The 13149-nt window shown below is 44.8% G+C and overlaps 1 protein-coding gene across 1 annotated transcript; it reads left to right on the plus strand.

The window, feature by feature from the left end:
• The first annotated feature begins 741 nt into the window (after nucleotides 1-741).
• LOC109753542 (acetyl-CoA carboxylase 1) lies at nucleotides 742-12895 on the plus strand. Its single transcript, XM_020312452.4, has 30 exons — nucleotides 742-1068; nucleotides 1975-2310; nucleotides 2423-2629; nucleotides 2727-2885; nucleotides 3060-3152; nucleotides 3292-3387; nucleotides 3868-4135; nucleotides 4214-4452; nucleotides 4624-4663; nucleotides 4744-4868; nucleotides 4957-5073; nucleotides 5176-5250; nucleotides 5336-5392; nucleotides 5493-5597; nucleotides 5700-5786; nucleotides 5917-6108; nucleotides 6249-6437; nucleotides 6620-6730; nucleotides 6832-6921; nucleotides 6999-7175; nucleotides 7272-7349; nucleotides 7432-7554; nucleotides 7641-7910; nucleotides 7997-8340; nucleotides 8467-8704; nucleotides 8779-9137; nucleotides 9231-9441; nucleotides 9724-9903; nucleotides 9997-12174; nucleotides 12340-12895. Exons 2-30 carry the CDS (start codon nucleotides 1999-2001, stop codon nucleotides 12394-12396), a joined length of 6777 nt encoding a protein of 2258 aa, XP_020168041.1. The 5' UTR covers nucleotides 742-1068; nucleotides 1975-1998; the 3' UTR covers nucleotides 12397-12895.
• Nucleotides 12896-13149: the final 254 nt, after the last annotated feature.

Raw genomic sequence — 13149 nt, forward strand, 5'->3', positions numbered from 1 at the left:
GTCAACTAAGTTTAGAATTGTCGGTGTAGAATCATTGGAATATGCATGTCCCGGTTACAAGGCTCGGGCAATTAGCTAGACAACGCGCCCATGATGCAATCCGAGCTACAGTAACAAACAAACGGGAGTCAACTAGGCACCGGGAGACGTTGTGATCGTGGCTTAACCGACGACTACAGACTACGGGGACGGGCATGTGAGCGAAGCCGAGCGGAGCACATCAAAGGCGTTGGCCGCCTCAATAGAAGGCCACCGCAATGCCATTATGTCAATGACGCTCTCTACGCATAAGTGTAAGCCGTAAACTACCAGTTGCGCCCCTCTGCGAGTAATTCATCCGGGTGGGGATCCTCACCCCCCTGCCCCCTCGATGATTGTTAAAGTAAGACACCTTCGTGCACACATGTAGAAAATCACAAAACAAGGGTCAACAAAGCATATGATATGCCCTTGTGCCGCAACCAGTGACACGAGAGCACACCACGTTTGATCCCCAACACATCGCACGGAAATTTGGAAGAAAAAAGCCACCCCCCGCAGCTACGATTCGAAGATGTCGGCATCAAAGCCGTTTGGACCTGTGCGAGACAACAGCATCCATCCATGACGGCGAAGCGCAACTATTTTCTTCAAGGGGAAAATGGAATTAGACTCCGCACGCCATCCGGGACGGGAGCACGCCACCGGATGAGCGGAGCGAGCGAGCACATCCAAGGCGTTGGGGCCCTACCTACCCAAGGCAGACACGCCGGAGAGACAGGTGCAACGACACACCAATCCATCCGCCCAAGCAAGCAAGCAGGGCCATGAGGCCCAACTACCCGTCGTCCCCGTCTAGACCACACCCCCCACCTGCCCCCACCCTCCCTCCCCCAACTCCTCCATGAATGCACGCATTTCATCATCGCCCCAACCACAACGCAGCAGCAGCGGCCTCGGCGACGCGGCGCGCATTTATAGCACGCAATTCCTCGTTGCCTCCGCCGCCGCCGCCTGCCTGCCTCTCCTGGATCTCCATATCTCCTTCGCGGCGCGGCATTCCGTCGAACGCCTCCGGGCGGACTCACGGTAAGCTCCCCCTGCCCTTGCTGTGCCCCTGCTTCTGCTCGCATCTTCCGATTTTCGCCGGAGCGCTCCGCCTCCGCCTATATGCGTGCGGGCGATTGACTGGGCCGGACCTGCCATGGACTCGTGCTTGACCCGCCCGTGCCCCAGTGCGCGCGGGGAGGACCAGTGATGTACTCGCTCCCAGCCTCCCCGCCCACGCCGGCCTCAAATCGAGCGCGCGTAGGCTGCCTCCAGGCCCCAATCCGAGTAGCGCAGCGCGGGGCCTTCCTGCTGATTCTCTCTCAGCGCCAGGAGATCACGGCACCAGATACCACTGCTTCTGCGTGCGCGCGCGCGGCGTCAGATTCCGAGTGCTTCCACCTAGTCCGTACACGCGGAGCTGCCGCGGGATCCTGCTGACAGTCGACCCGTGCCGTCGCCGGATTGGCGGGTTCGTGCCGTCTGGCATTACGTCGAGCGGGTTGTGGGCGCGCGCGACCGGCCGGGTTTTGGGCACACTTGTTGCTTGCTTCCTTCTCCTGAATGCCGGAATTCAAGTCCATTTCCCTCTTTGCTCCTGCTTGGAGTGGAGTAACCCCTAGTGTGGACTTCAACATTGTTTCACGTATTTTTAATGTCATCTGTGGTCTTGCTCTTCTGCTTCTGCTGGTTTGTCGACTATGAGCTTACTGTCGTGAATTGTGCACTTTCCCGTGGCACTGCTGCCCTAGGAATTTCCGGATTTAGTTAGTCGTTAATTAGTGCCACCATGCTGTTGTTTTGTCTGTACCATTTTAGCATCTGGTACAGAAAAAGGGCACACACATGCCAAACCGAAAAGAAATATCCCAGTGCTGCAATTCTACGCTAATCACCCATAAATGATTGATGCGCTAACGGACGGACTTGTTCTTTTGCTTTTCCCAGTGCTGAAGGTTGGAGGGGGCAATAATGGTGGAATCTGACCAGATAAACGGGAGGATGTCCTCGGTCGACGAGTTCTGTAAAGCGCTCGGGGGCGACTCGCCGATACACAGCGTGCTGGTTGCCAACAATGGGATGGCTGCGGTCAAGTTCATGCGCAGCATCCGCACCTGGGCCTTGGAGACCTTTGGGAACGAGAAGGCCATTCTCTTGGTGGCTATGGCAACTCCAGAGGACCTCAGGATTAATGCGGAGCACATAAGAATCGCCGACCAGTTCTTAGAAGTTCCTGGTGGGACGAATAACAACAACTATGCAAATGTACAGCTCATAGTGGAGGTTAGTGCAGTTGATCATCCTTTTTCACCTAGTTTTTATGGATTACCATGTTCATTACGCCGGATACTTGACTACAGTTATTAATGTCTGTAATTCACCTGTCATGTCGCAGATAGCAGAGAGAACTCGGGTTTCTGCAGTTTGGCCTGGCTGGGGTCATGCTTCTGAGAACCCAGAACTTCCAGACGCGCTCATGGAAAAGGGAATCATTTTTCTTGGGCCACCATCAGCCGCGATGGGGGCACTAGGCGATAAGATTGGTTCTTCTCTTATTGCACAAGCAGCAGGAGTTCCAACTCTTCCATGGAGCGGGTCACATGTATATATACCTTGTCCTATTTCTTTATGGTTTTGCTCCTCTGTTTTTCTCTCCAGCACTGTAATATTTCTCAAAACTAAATCAATACGCGCTGTAGGTGAAAGTTCCGCAAGAAACCTGCCACTCAATACCTGAGGAGATCTATAAGAACGCTTGTGTTTCAACTACAGACGAAGCAGTCGCTAGTTGTCAGGTGGTGGGGTATCCTGCAATGATCAAGGCATCATGGGGTGGGGGTGGTAAAGGAATAAGGAAGGTTGGTATTCTTTTCATCTTTTTAATTCATCTCTACCACAGTTATATGGAATGCTCTACTCGCAAACAATTACATGGAAATTTCCACTGTCCATTTAAAATGAAGTCTAAGTTTTGTGCAAATATTGTATATTAACCAAAGATGTTTTTTTATGTCATCCAAATGGTTTTATAGGTACACAATGATGATGAGGTCAGAGCATTGTTTAAGCAAGTGCAAGGAGAGGTCCCCGGATCGCCTATATTTATTATGAAGGTGGCATCTCAGGTGATATGTGATAAACTGATAACAGCATTATTTTCGGTTGTATCTTTGTGTTACTCATGTTCAGTATTCAGCGAGTGCTTCTTCTGTACTGATATGGCTCATTTAGCTAAAATCTTGCCTTTCTGTTCTTTCTTTGTAGAGCCGACATCTAGAGGTTCAGTTGCTCTGTGACAAGCATGGCAACGTGGCAGCACTGCACAGTCGAGACTGTAGTGTTCAAAGAAGGCACCAAAAGGTTAGTTATTCTCCTGAAGCATTGGGCTGTTCAATATCAGTTTTGTTGGAATTAGTCTCAGCCAAACATTTGTGTAGTGAGTACTGGTAGAAGTTCTACAGCTTCAGGGAATAAAAACTTCATTGGAAGATGTAGCAATCATATAGTACTGTTTAGCAAAGTGCAAAATGTTGCAGGAGCTATACAAAATTTATGTCTTAGCATTTTCTTAAATGACATCATTTATTACTGTTACTTATACTTATACTGTACTAAATAGTTGAATGTTGCATTTTGAATTCAAGAACAAACTTTTTCTTCCAGATATATATGTGTCGCACTTGGAAGTTTTTGAGCTCAGAATATTGAAAAGTCTAGTGACTGTATTACAGATTATTTTATAACCACAAAAATTAACTAATGCAAGACAGATAATAGCAGAGAAGTCTTAGCAAAATTATATATCTTTTACTTCTCACCATATATATACTTGTGAAACAGATCATTGAGGAGGGACCAATTACAGTTGCTCCTCCAGAAACAATTAAAGAGCTTGAGCAGGCGGCAAGGCGACTAGCTAAATGTGTGCAATATCAGGGTGCTGCTACAGTGGAATATCTGTACAGCATGGAAACAGGCGAATACTATTTCCTGGAGCTTAATCCAAGGTTGCAGGTAGAACACCCTGTGACCGAATGGATTGCTGAAATTAACTTACCTGCATCTCAAGTTGTAGTAGGAATGGGCATACCACTCTACAATATTCCAGGTAGGCCAGTTTTACAACTTGATGGTTGATGATATTATCTCTTCCCCTCCACACTAATCAATATTAGGATAACTGCAGAGATCAGACGCTTTTATGGAATAGAACATGGAGGTGGCTATCACGCTTGGAAGGAAATATCAGCTGTAGCAACTAAATTTGATTTGGACAAAGCACAGTCTGTAAAGCCAAAGGGTCATTGTGTAGCAGTTAGAGTTACTAGCGAGGATCCAGATGATGGGTTTAAGCCTACCAGTGGAAGAGTGGAAGAGCTGAACTTTAAAAGCAAACCCAATGTTTGGGCCTACTTCTCCGTTAAGGCAAGTTTGCATCCATGCATAATGATCTTTGATACCACATGACATGTCACAACAGCCGCAGCTTATCATTACCCTTGAGTTTTCCTGTTTCTTATGTTGATAAATTTCCTGGTTAAAAACTGCATCTTGTGCGGCAAACCTAACCTGAATCATCGTTTTTTTTTTTTTCAGTCCGGAGGTGCAATTCATGAGTTCTCTGATTCCCAGTTTGGTAAGTGATGTGCGTAAATTTCTGTTTCCTCATGTATCTCATGATGATGCTTCTCTTAAACAACATGAATTTTTTCGCAGGTCATGTTTTTGCTTTTGGGGAATCTAGGTCATTGGCAATAGCCAATATGGTACTTGGGTTAAAAGAGATCCAAATTCGTGGAGAGATACGCACTAATGTTGACTACACTGTGGATCTCTTGAATGTAAGATAACCCCACAGTAAACATGTTCTCTGATTACATGGTACATTTTTTTGTGTGTAATTTGTGTTCAAAATTTTCATATCTCCAGGCTGCAGAGTACCGAGAAAATAAGATTCACACTGGTTGGCTAGACAGCAGAATAGCTATGCGTGTTAGAGCAGAGAGGCCCCCATGGTACCTTTCAGTTGTTGGTGGAGCTCTATATGTATGATTTCTTTTTCTGGAGAACTATGATTTATTAGGTGCTTATGAGCTTTCATCCAAGATCCATTTTCCATCCTCAAATACTGTGTTTCTTATATTTCAGGAAGCATCAAGCAGGAGCTCGAGCGTTGTAACCGATTATGTTGGTTATCTCAGTAAAGGTCAAATACCACCAAAGGTACATACTATATGATGAATATTCTTACTGTTGATATTCCAATTTCTATATGAATAAAACTGTCTTAACTTCTTTCCGTTCACAGCACATCTCTCTTGTCAATTTGACTGTGACACTGAATATAGATGGGAGCAAATATACGGTAATTATCTGTAATTTTCTCTTTAATCTTATCCATGCCATACCCATCTAATCCAGTTGGTATCCTTGTCACATCTGCTAATGATTATTTTCTTCTGCAGATTGAGACAGTAAGAGGTGGACCCCGTAGCTACAAATTAAGAATTAATGAATCAGAGGTTGAAGCAGAGATACATTCGCTGCGAGATGGCGGACTCTTAATGCAGGCAAATATATCTACCACACTAAGTTTTTATACAAGTGCAATCTATCTAATTTTCTTTTTATTTGAAAATGGCCTAACCAATCTTTAATTGTGAATTTTCTAGTTGGATGGAAACAGTCATGTAATTTACGCCGAGACAGAAGCTGCTGGCACGCGCCTTCTAATCAATGGGAGAACATGCTTATTACAGGTGAAGATAGCTAGATCTGTATTCTCCTCTTGGTTCCTACGTAATATAGGGGTTGTTTCAGTTGTAACTGTAGCTGCAAATTGTATGGAAATACATAAATTAATTATGTCCTCTGAATGATATATTACAGAAAGAGCATGATCCTTCCAGGTTGTTGGCTGATACACCGTGCAAACTTCTTCGGTTTTTGGTCGCGGATGGTTCTCATGTGGTTGCTGATACGCCATATGCTGAGGTGGAGGTTATGAAAATGTGCATGCCACTGTTACTACCGGCCTCTGGTGTCATTCACTTTGTCATGCCTGAGGGTCAGGCCATGCAGGTTCCTCCTCCCGCCCCCCGCCCCCCCCCCCCCCCCCCCCCCCCCCCTCTGTTTGCAGCACTAGATGTACATTCTCACAAAAGTACTACACGGATACGTGCATCCTTTAAATAGTAGCTGAAATGGCTGTCTTTGTGCAGGCAAGTGATCTGATAGCAAGGTTGGATCTTGATGACCCATCTTCTGTGAGAAGAGCTGAACCATTTCATGGCACCTTTCCAAAACTTGGACCTCCTACTGCTATTTCTGGCAAAGTTCACCAAAAGTTTGCTGCAAGTGTGAATTCTGCCCACATGATCCTTGCAGGATATGAACATAACATCAATCATGTAAGGCACATCAAACTGTCAGTGTATACTTGTTCTTCCACTTTTGTTTTCCCTTGTCTATCGCATTGCCATGGGAAAATGGAGCATGAGTTCTTCTACAGAGAGAAACTAACCTCTTAATTGTGACAAACTATACCATCTTTCTTCAATCAATAAGTTCCTGACTGTACCTTTTCTTTCAGGTTGTACAAGATTTGCTAAACTGCCTAGACAGCCCTGAGCTCCCTTTCCTACAGTGGCAAGAACTCATGTCCGTTTTGGCAACCCGACTCCCGAAAGATCTTAGGAATGAGGTGAATAAGTATTCAAGTTATATTTTTTTATCTTAGATATTATTATTCCATTTTTCATTTTGGCTGCATATCAAATGGATAACTAATTTGCGTGTTCTCAGTTGGATGCTAAGTACAAGGAGTATGAGTTGAATGCTGACTTCCGGAAGAGCAAGGATTTCCCTGCCAAGTTGCTAAGGGGAGTCATTGAGGTCAGTTTGAGACTGTTACTGGACATCCCTTCCTTTTTTATGTGTCATGTTGTTTCCTTACAAAGTCATCATTGCAGGCTAATCTTGCATACTGTTCCGAGAAGGATAGGGTTACTAGTGAGAGGCTTGTAGAGCCACTTATGAGCCTGGTCAAGTCATATGAGGGTGGAAGAGAAAGCCATGCTCGTGCGGTTGTCAAGTCTCTGTTTGAGGAGTATTTATCTGTTGAAGAACTCTTCAGCGATGACATTCAGGTAACTATTTATAATTGCTTGGAATGGTTTGATCGGTGCTCACTTTCTCACCAAAATGTGCTAAACCTTTGTGCTTTTTTGCTTTTATATTCTCAGTCTGATGTGATAGAACGTCTACGACTTCAACATGCAAAAGACCTTGAGAAGGTCGTATATATTGTGTTCTCCCACCAGGTAACATCTTCTATTGCGCAATCTGTTCATTTACTTGATATGCAAAAGCGCTTTTGTGCTGACAATGTGTGTTCTTTTCAAGGGCGTGAAAAGTAAAAATAAATTAATACTTCGGCTTATGGAAGCATTGGTCTATCCAAATCCATCTGCGTACAGGGACCAGTTGATTCGCTTTTCTGCCCTTAACCATACAGCATACTCTGGGGTAAAATTGAGTTTGGATGATCTGCACCTATTTATTTTGCACATGATATCTAGAGAAATAAAATAAATTTATTGTAATTGATGCAGCTGGCGCTTAAAGCAAGCCAACTTCTTGAGCACACTAAATTGAGTGAACTCCGCACAAGCATAGCAAGAAGCCTTTCAGAGCTGGAGATGTTTACTGAGGAAGGAGAGCGGATTTCAACACCTAGGAGGAAGATGGCTATCAATGAAAGGATGGAAGATTTAGTATGTGCCCCGGTTGCAGTTGAAGACGCCCTTGTGGCTTTGTTTGATCACAGTGATCCTACTCTTCAGCGGAGAGTTGTTGAGACATACATACGCAGATTGTATCAGGTACCACTGAATTTATTTACTACACTCTTTTGATACAACTGGAACATTAACAAATTTATGCCGGCTAACTCACAATCATCTTCCAGCATTATCTTGTAAGGGGCAGTGTCCGGATGCAATGGCACAGGTCTGGTCTAATTGCTTTATGGGAATTCTCTGAGGAACATATTGAACAAAGAAATGGGCAATCTGCGTCACTTCTAAAGCCACAAGTAGAGGATCCAATTGGCAGGCGATGGGGTGTAATGGTTGTAATCAAGTCTCTTCAGCTTCTGTCAACTGCAATTGAAGCTGCATTAAAGGAGACTTCACATTACGGAGCAGGTGTTGGAGGTGTCTCAAATGGTAATCCTATAAATTCTAACAGTAGCAATATGCTGCATATTGCTTTGGTTGGTATCAACAATCAGATGAGCACTCTTCAAGACAGGTTTGTTTACACTCTATTCTTATGTGGTTTGTTGTTATTGCAGAGGAGACGAGTGTGATTCTATGAACTGGTCGTTAATTTCATGATTTTTTTAGTTATGTCTTCCACTCTGTTTTCTCTTTATAGTGGTGATGAGGATCAAGCGCAAGAAAGGATCAACAAACTCTCCAAGATTTTGAAGGATAACACTATAACATCACATCTCAATGGTGCTGGTGTTAGGGTTGTCAGCTGCATTATCCAAAGAGATGAAGGGCGTTCACCAATGCGCCACTCCTTCAAATGGTCATCTGACAAGTTATATTATGAGGAGGACCCGATGCTCCGCCATGTGGAACCTCCTTTGTCCACCTTCCTTGAATTGGTATGCAGCTTTTGTTTTGGCTTATGTTCCCTTCAATAATACCATTACCTCTAACAGTTTATCTGTAAATACAGGACAAAGTGAATTTAGAAGGTTACAATGACGCGAAATACACCCCATCACGTGATCGCCAGTGGCACATGTACACACTAGTAAAGAACAAGAAAGATCCGAGATCAAATGACCAAAGGATGTTTCTTCGTACCATAGTCAGACAGCCAAGTGTGACCAATGGGTTTTTGTTTGGAAGTATTGATAATGAAGTTCAAGCCTCATCATCATTCACATCTAACAGCATACTCAGATCATTGATGGCAGCGCTAGAAGAAATAGAGTTGCGCGCTCACAGTGAGACTGGGATGTCAGGCCACTCCCACATGTATCTGTGCATAATGAGAGAACAGCGGTTGTTTGATCTAATTCCATCTTCAAGGTCAGTCAAAATTTATTTATGTTCTCAAAAAAAAAATATTGCATTAAATGTGTTCATAGATGTTCACTTGGTTTTTGCTTCTCATTATGTTAGGATGACGAATGAAGTTGGTCAAGATGAGAAGACAGCATGCACATTATTGAAGCATATGGTTATGAATATATATGAGCATGTTGGTGTCAGGATGCATCGCCTTTCTGTGTGCCAGTGGGAAGTGAAGCTATGGTTGGATTGTGATGGGCAGGCTAATGGTGCTTGGAGAGTTGTTGTTACCAGTGTAACTGGGCATACCTGCACTGTTGATGTAAGTTACCTTAGCTATTGCACTGGTATGCAAGCATTATCATCTACAGTTCTGCAAATATTACCTCTGATGGATAAAGCCCCAAAGACCATCGAATATGATTTTGTTAGCTTATCTAGTTGGTGAATATAAAATGCTCATCACTCCCATTATGAATGTAAATGGGTAATCTCCGAACTGTTGCTTTTAGAAGTTCTATTAAACACTACTTAAAAGGACTTGTAAGTAGTAGGTACCATTTTCTCTTTATTGCTCTTATGCTTGAATTCTTTTGACTTTCAGATTTACCGAGAAGTGGAGGACCCCAATACACATCAGCTTTTCTACCGCTCTGCCACACCCACAGCTGGTCCTTTGCATGGCATTGCATTGCATGAGCCATACAAACCTTTGGATGCTATTGACCTGAAACGTGCCGCTGCTAGGAAAAATGAAACCACATACTGCTATGATTTCCCATTGGTGAGTTGGCTACATCTCTTTCCTTTTTTCTCTACAATTGGTTAACATGATTAACCAGATCAACTGAGATTGGTAATAATACTCTGTCTGCAGGCATTTGAAACAGCATTGAAGAAGTCATGGGAATCTGGTATTTCACATGTTGCAGAATCTAACGAGCATAACCAGCGGTATGCTGAAGTGACAGAGCTTATATTTGCTGATTCAACTGGATCATGGGGTACTCCTTTGGTTCCAGTTGAGCGTCCTCCAGGTAGCAACAATTTTGGTGTTGTTGCTTGGAACATGAAGCTCTCCACACCAGAATTTCCAGGCGGCCGGGAGATTATAGTTGTTGCAAATGATGTGACATTTAAAGCTGGGTCTTTTGGTCCTAGAGAAGATGCATTCTTTGATGCTGTCACCAATCTTGCTTGTGAGAGGAAAATTCCTCTAATTTACTTGTCAGCAACTGCTGGTGCTAGGCTCGGTGTAGCAGAGGAAATAAAGGCGTGCTTCCATGTTGGATGGTCTGATGACCAGAGCCCTGAACGTGGTTTTCACTACATTTACCTCACTGAACAAGATTATTCACGTCTAAGCTCTTCAGTTATAGCCCATGAGCTAAAAGTACCGGAAAGCGGAGAAACCAGATGGGTTGTTGATACCATTGTTGGGAAAGAGGACGGACTTGGTTGTGAGAATCTACATGGAAGTGGTGCCATTGCCAGTGCCTACTCTAAGGCATACAGAGAGACCTTTACTCTGACATTTGTGACTGGGCGAGCTATTGGAATTGGGGCTTATCTTGCTCGGTTAGGAATGCGGTGTATACAACGTCTTGATCAACCAATTATTTTGACTGGGTATTCTGCACTGAACAAGCTCCTGGGGCGCGAGGTGTATAGCTCTCAGATGCAACTGGGTGGCCCCAAAATCATGGCTACAAATGGAGTTGTCCATCTCACTGTGTCAGATGATCTTGAAGGTGTTTCTGCTATCTTGAAATGGCTCAGCTATGTTCCTCCCTATGTTGGCGGTCCTCTTCCTATTGTGAAATCTCTTGATCCACCAGAGAGAGCTGTAACATATTTCCCAGAGAATTCATGTGATGCCCGTGCCGCCATCTGTGGCATCCAGGACACTCAAGGAGGCAAGTGGTTGGATGGTATGTTTGACAGAGAAAGCTTTGTGGAAACATTAGAAGGATGGGCCAAAACTGTTATTACTGGAAGGGCAAAGCTAGGTGGGATTCCAGTTGGTATCATAGCTGTGGAAACCGAGACAGTGATGCAAGTAATCCCTGCTGACCCTGGTCAGCTTGATTCTGCCGAGCGTGTAGTCCCTCAAGCTGGACAGGTGTGGTTCCCAGATTCGGCCGCAAAAACGGCCCAGGCACTGCTGGATTTCAACCGTGAAGAGCTCCCATTGTTCATACTTGCTAACTGGAGAGGCTTTTCTGGTGGGCAAAGGGATCTGTTTGAAGGAATCCTTCAGGCTGGCTCTATGATTGTTGAGAATCTGAGGACGTATAAGCAGCCTGCTTTTGTGTACATACCAAAGGCTGGAGAGCTGCGTGGAGGTGCATGGGTTGTGGTGGACAGCAAGATCAATCCTGAGCACATTGAGATGTATGCCGAGAGGACTGCGAGAGGGAATGTCCTTGAGGCACCAGGACTCATTGAGATCAAGTTCAAGCCAAATGAACTGGAAGAGAGTATGCTAAGGCTTGACCCTGAGTTGATCAGCCTCAATGCCAAACTCCTCAAAGAAACTAGTGCTAGCCCTAGTCCTTGGGAAACGGCGGCGGCGGCGGAGACCATCAGGAGGAGCATGGCTGCTCGGAGGAAGCAGCTGATGCCCATATATACTCAGGTTGCCACCCGGTTTGCTGAGTTGCACGACACCTCTGCGAGAATGGCTGCCAAAGGCGTGATCAGTAAGGTGGTGGACTGGGAGGAGTCCCGAGCCTTCTTCTACAGGAGACTGCAAAGGAGGCTTGCCGAGGACTCGCTCGCCAAACAAGTCAGAGAAGCCGCCGGCGAGCAGCAGATGCCCACTCACAGATCGGCCTTGGAATGCATCAAGAAATGGTACCTGGCCTCTCAAGGAGGAGACGGCGAGAAGTGGGGAGACGATGAAGCCTTCTTCGCCTGGAAAGATGATCCTGACAAGTATGGCAAGTATCTTGAGGAGCTGAAAGCCGAGAGAGCGTCTACACTGCTGTCGCATCTCGCTGAAACCTCTGATGCCAAGGCCTTGCCCAACGGTCTATCGCTCCTCCTCAGCAAAGTAAGTTTCTTTTGCTTATTAGTATTTGTATATAAATTTCCTAAGTTCCTTTTGATTCTTCTTTTCTTTGTTCTTGTATAATTTCCCTAATTATATTCTTCCTTCTCTTTCTGTTCCTAAGCTCATTTCTCTGATACATACATTTGATTGATTGTATTTGTACAGATGGATCCTGCAAAGAGGGAGCAGGTTATGGATGGCCTCAGGCAGCTTCTTGGTTGATGACTGGCCCACCCTTTGATAACGGGAGCATCCATTCAGCCAGCATAAACCGGCCTTGCTTGTTGCCACCAAGCAAGTCCTGTCTATGGTGGACTGGGTACCAACGGAAGCGCAGACGACGACAAGCAAATTTTACTTGCGTGGCGAGCTACAGGAGGGGGAGGTTTTTCAACTGAAACACATTGTTTGCACATAGGTAGGAGGCATCTCATCTCAGGACAATTTGTATGTTTATTGTTATTACAGATAGGTACACACAAAGCATATGTATGCTGGATAGATATTCGGTGTGAGTTGTTGCAATGCAAGATTCATCATCTTAATTTACGAGATACGTGTGATGGTCGATGTGATAGTCCTAGTTTCCTCGGTGGCGAGGAACGCTGAGTTTCCTTTTGCTGCAGTTATGTGATGTATACCCTGAGAACTTTGGGGGTGATATGATGGATGTTTATCAGTTTCATGATAAATGAAATTGGTATGGATTGTTTCTTCTTCATTGAGGCATGCATGCATTTAGCTGTTTTATTTCAACGTTGTAGTAATTGTTTGGCCTGTCTGGCGCCAATGTATTTTGCAGAGGCACTGGAGATGTTGGCTCAGTGGTTATCTTTCTTTCAGTTCTTTTGAGCTGCTGGCTGTGCAGAAACGGCTGCAGTGAAAATAAGCTCTTGAAAAAGTTGTAGTATACACTAGTTATTTTCAGCTTCAGAGATGTTTGGGAAGGCACCTTACCCCTATAAACTCTCCACT

This window comes from Aegilops tauschii, chromosome 3, assembly GCF_002575655.3.
Source record: "Aegilops tauschii subsp. strangulata cultivar AL8/78 chromosome 3, Aet v6.0, whole genome shotgun sequence".
NCBI lineage: Eukaryota > Viridiplantae > Streptophyta > Magnoliopsida > Poales > Poaceae > Aegilops > Aegilops tauschii.

Coding starts and splice junctions, on each gene's coding strand:
- LOC109753542 (XM_020312452.4), top strand. CDS start 1,999: ATGGTGGAATCTGACCAGATAAACGGGAGGATGTCCTCGGTCGACGAG. Junction 6,438..6,619: donor ATGAACATAACATCAATCAT/GTAAGGCACATC, acceptor CTTTTCTTTCAG/GTTGTACAAGATTTGCTAAA. Junction 9,904..9,996: donor ACTGCTATGATTTCCCATTG/GTGAGTTGGCTA, acceptor CTCTGTCTGCAG/GCATTTGAAACAGCATTGAA.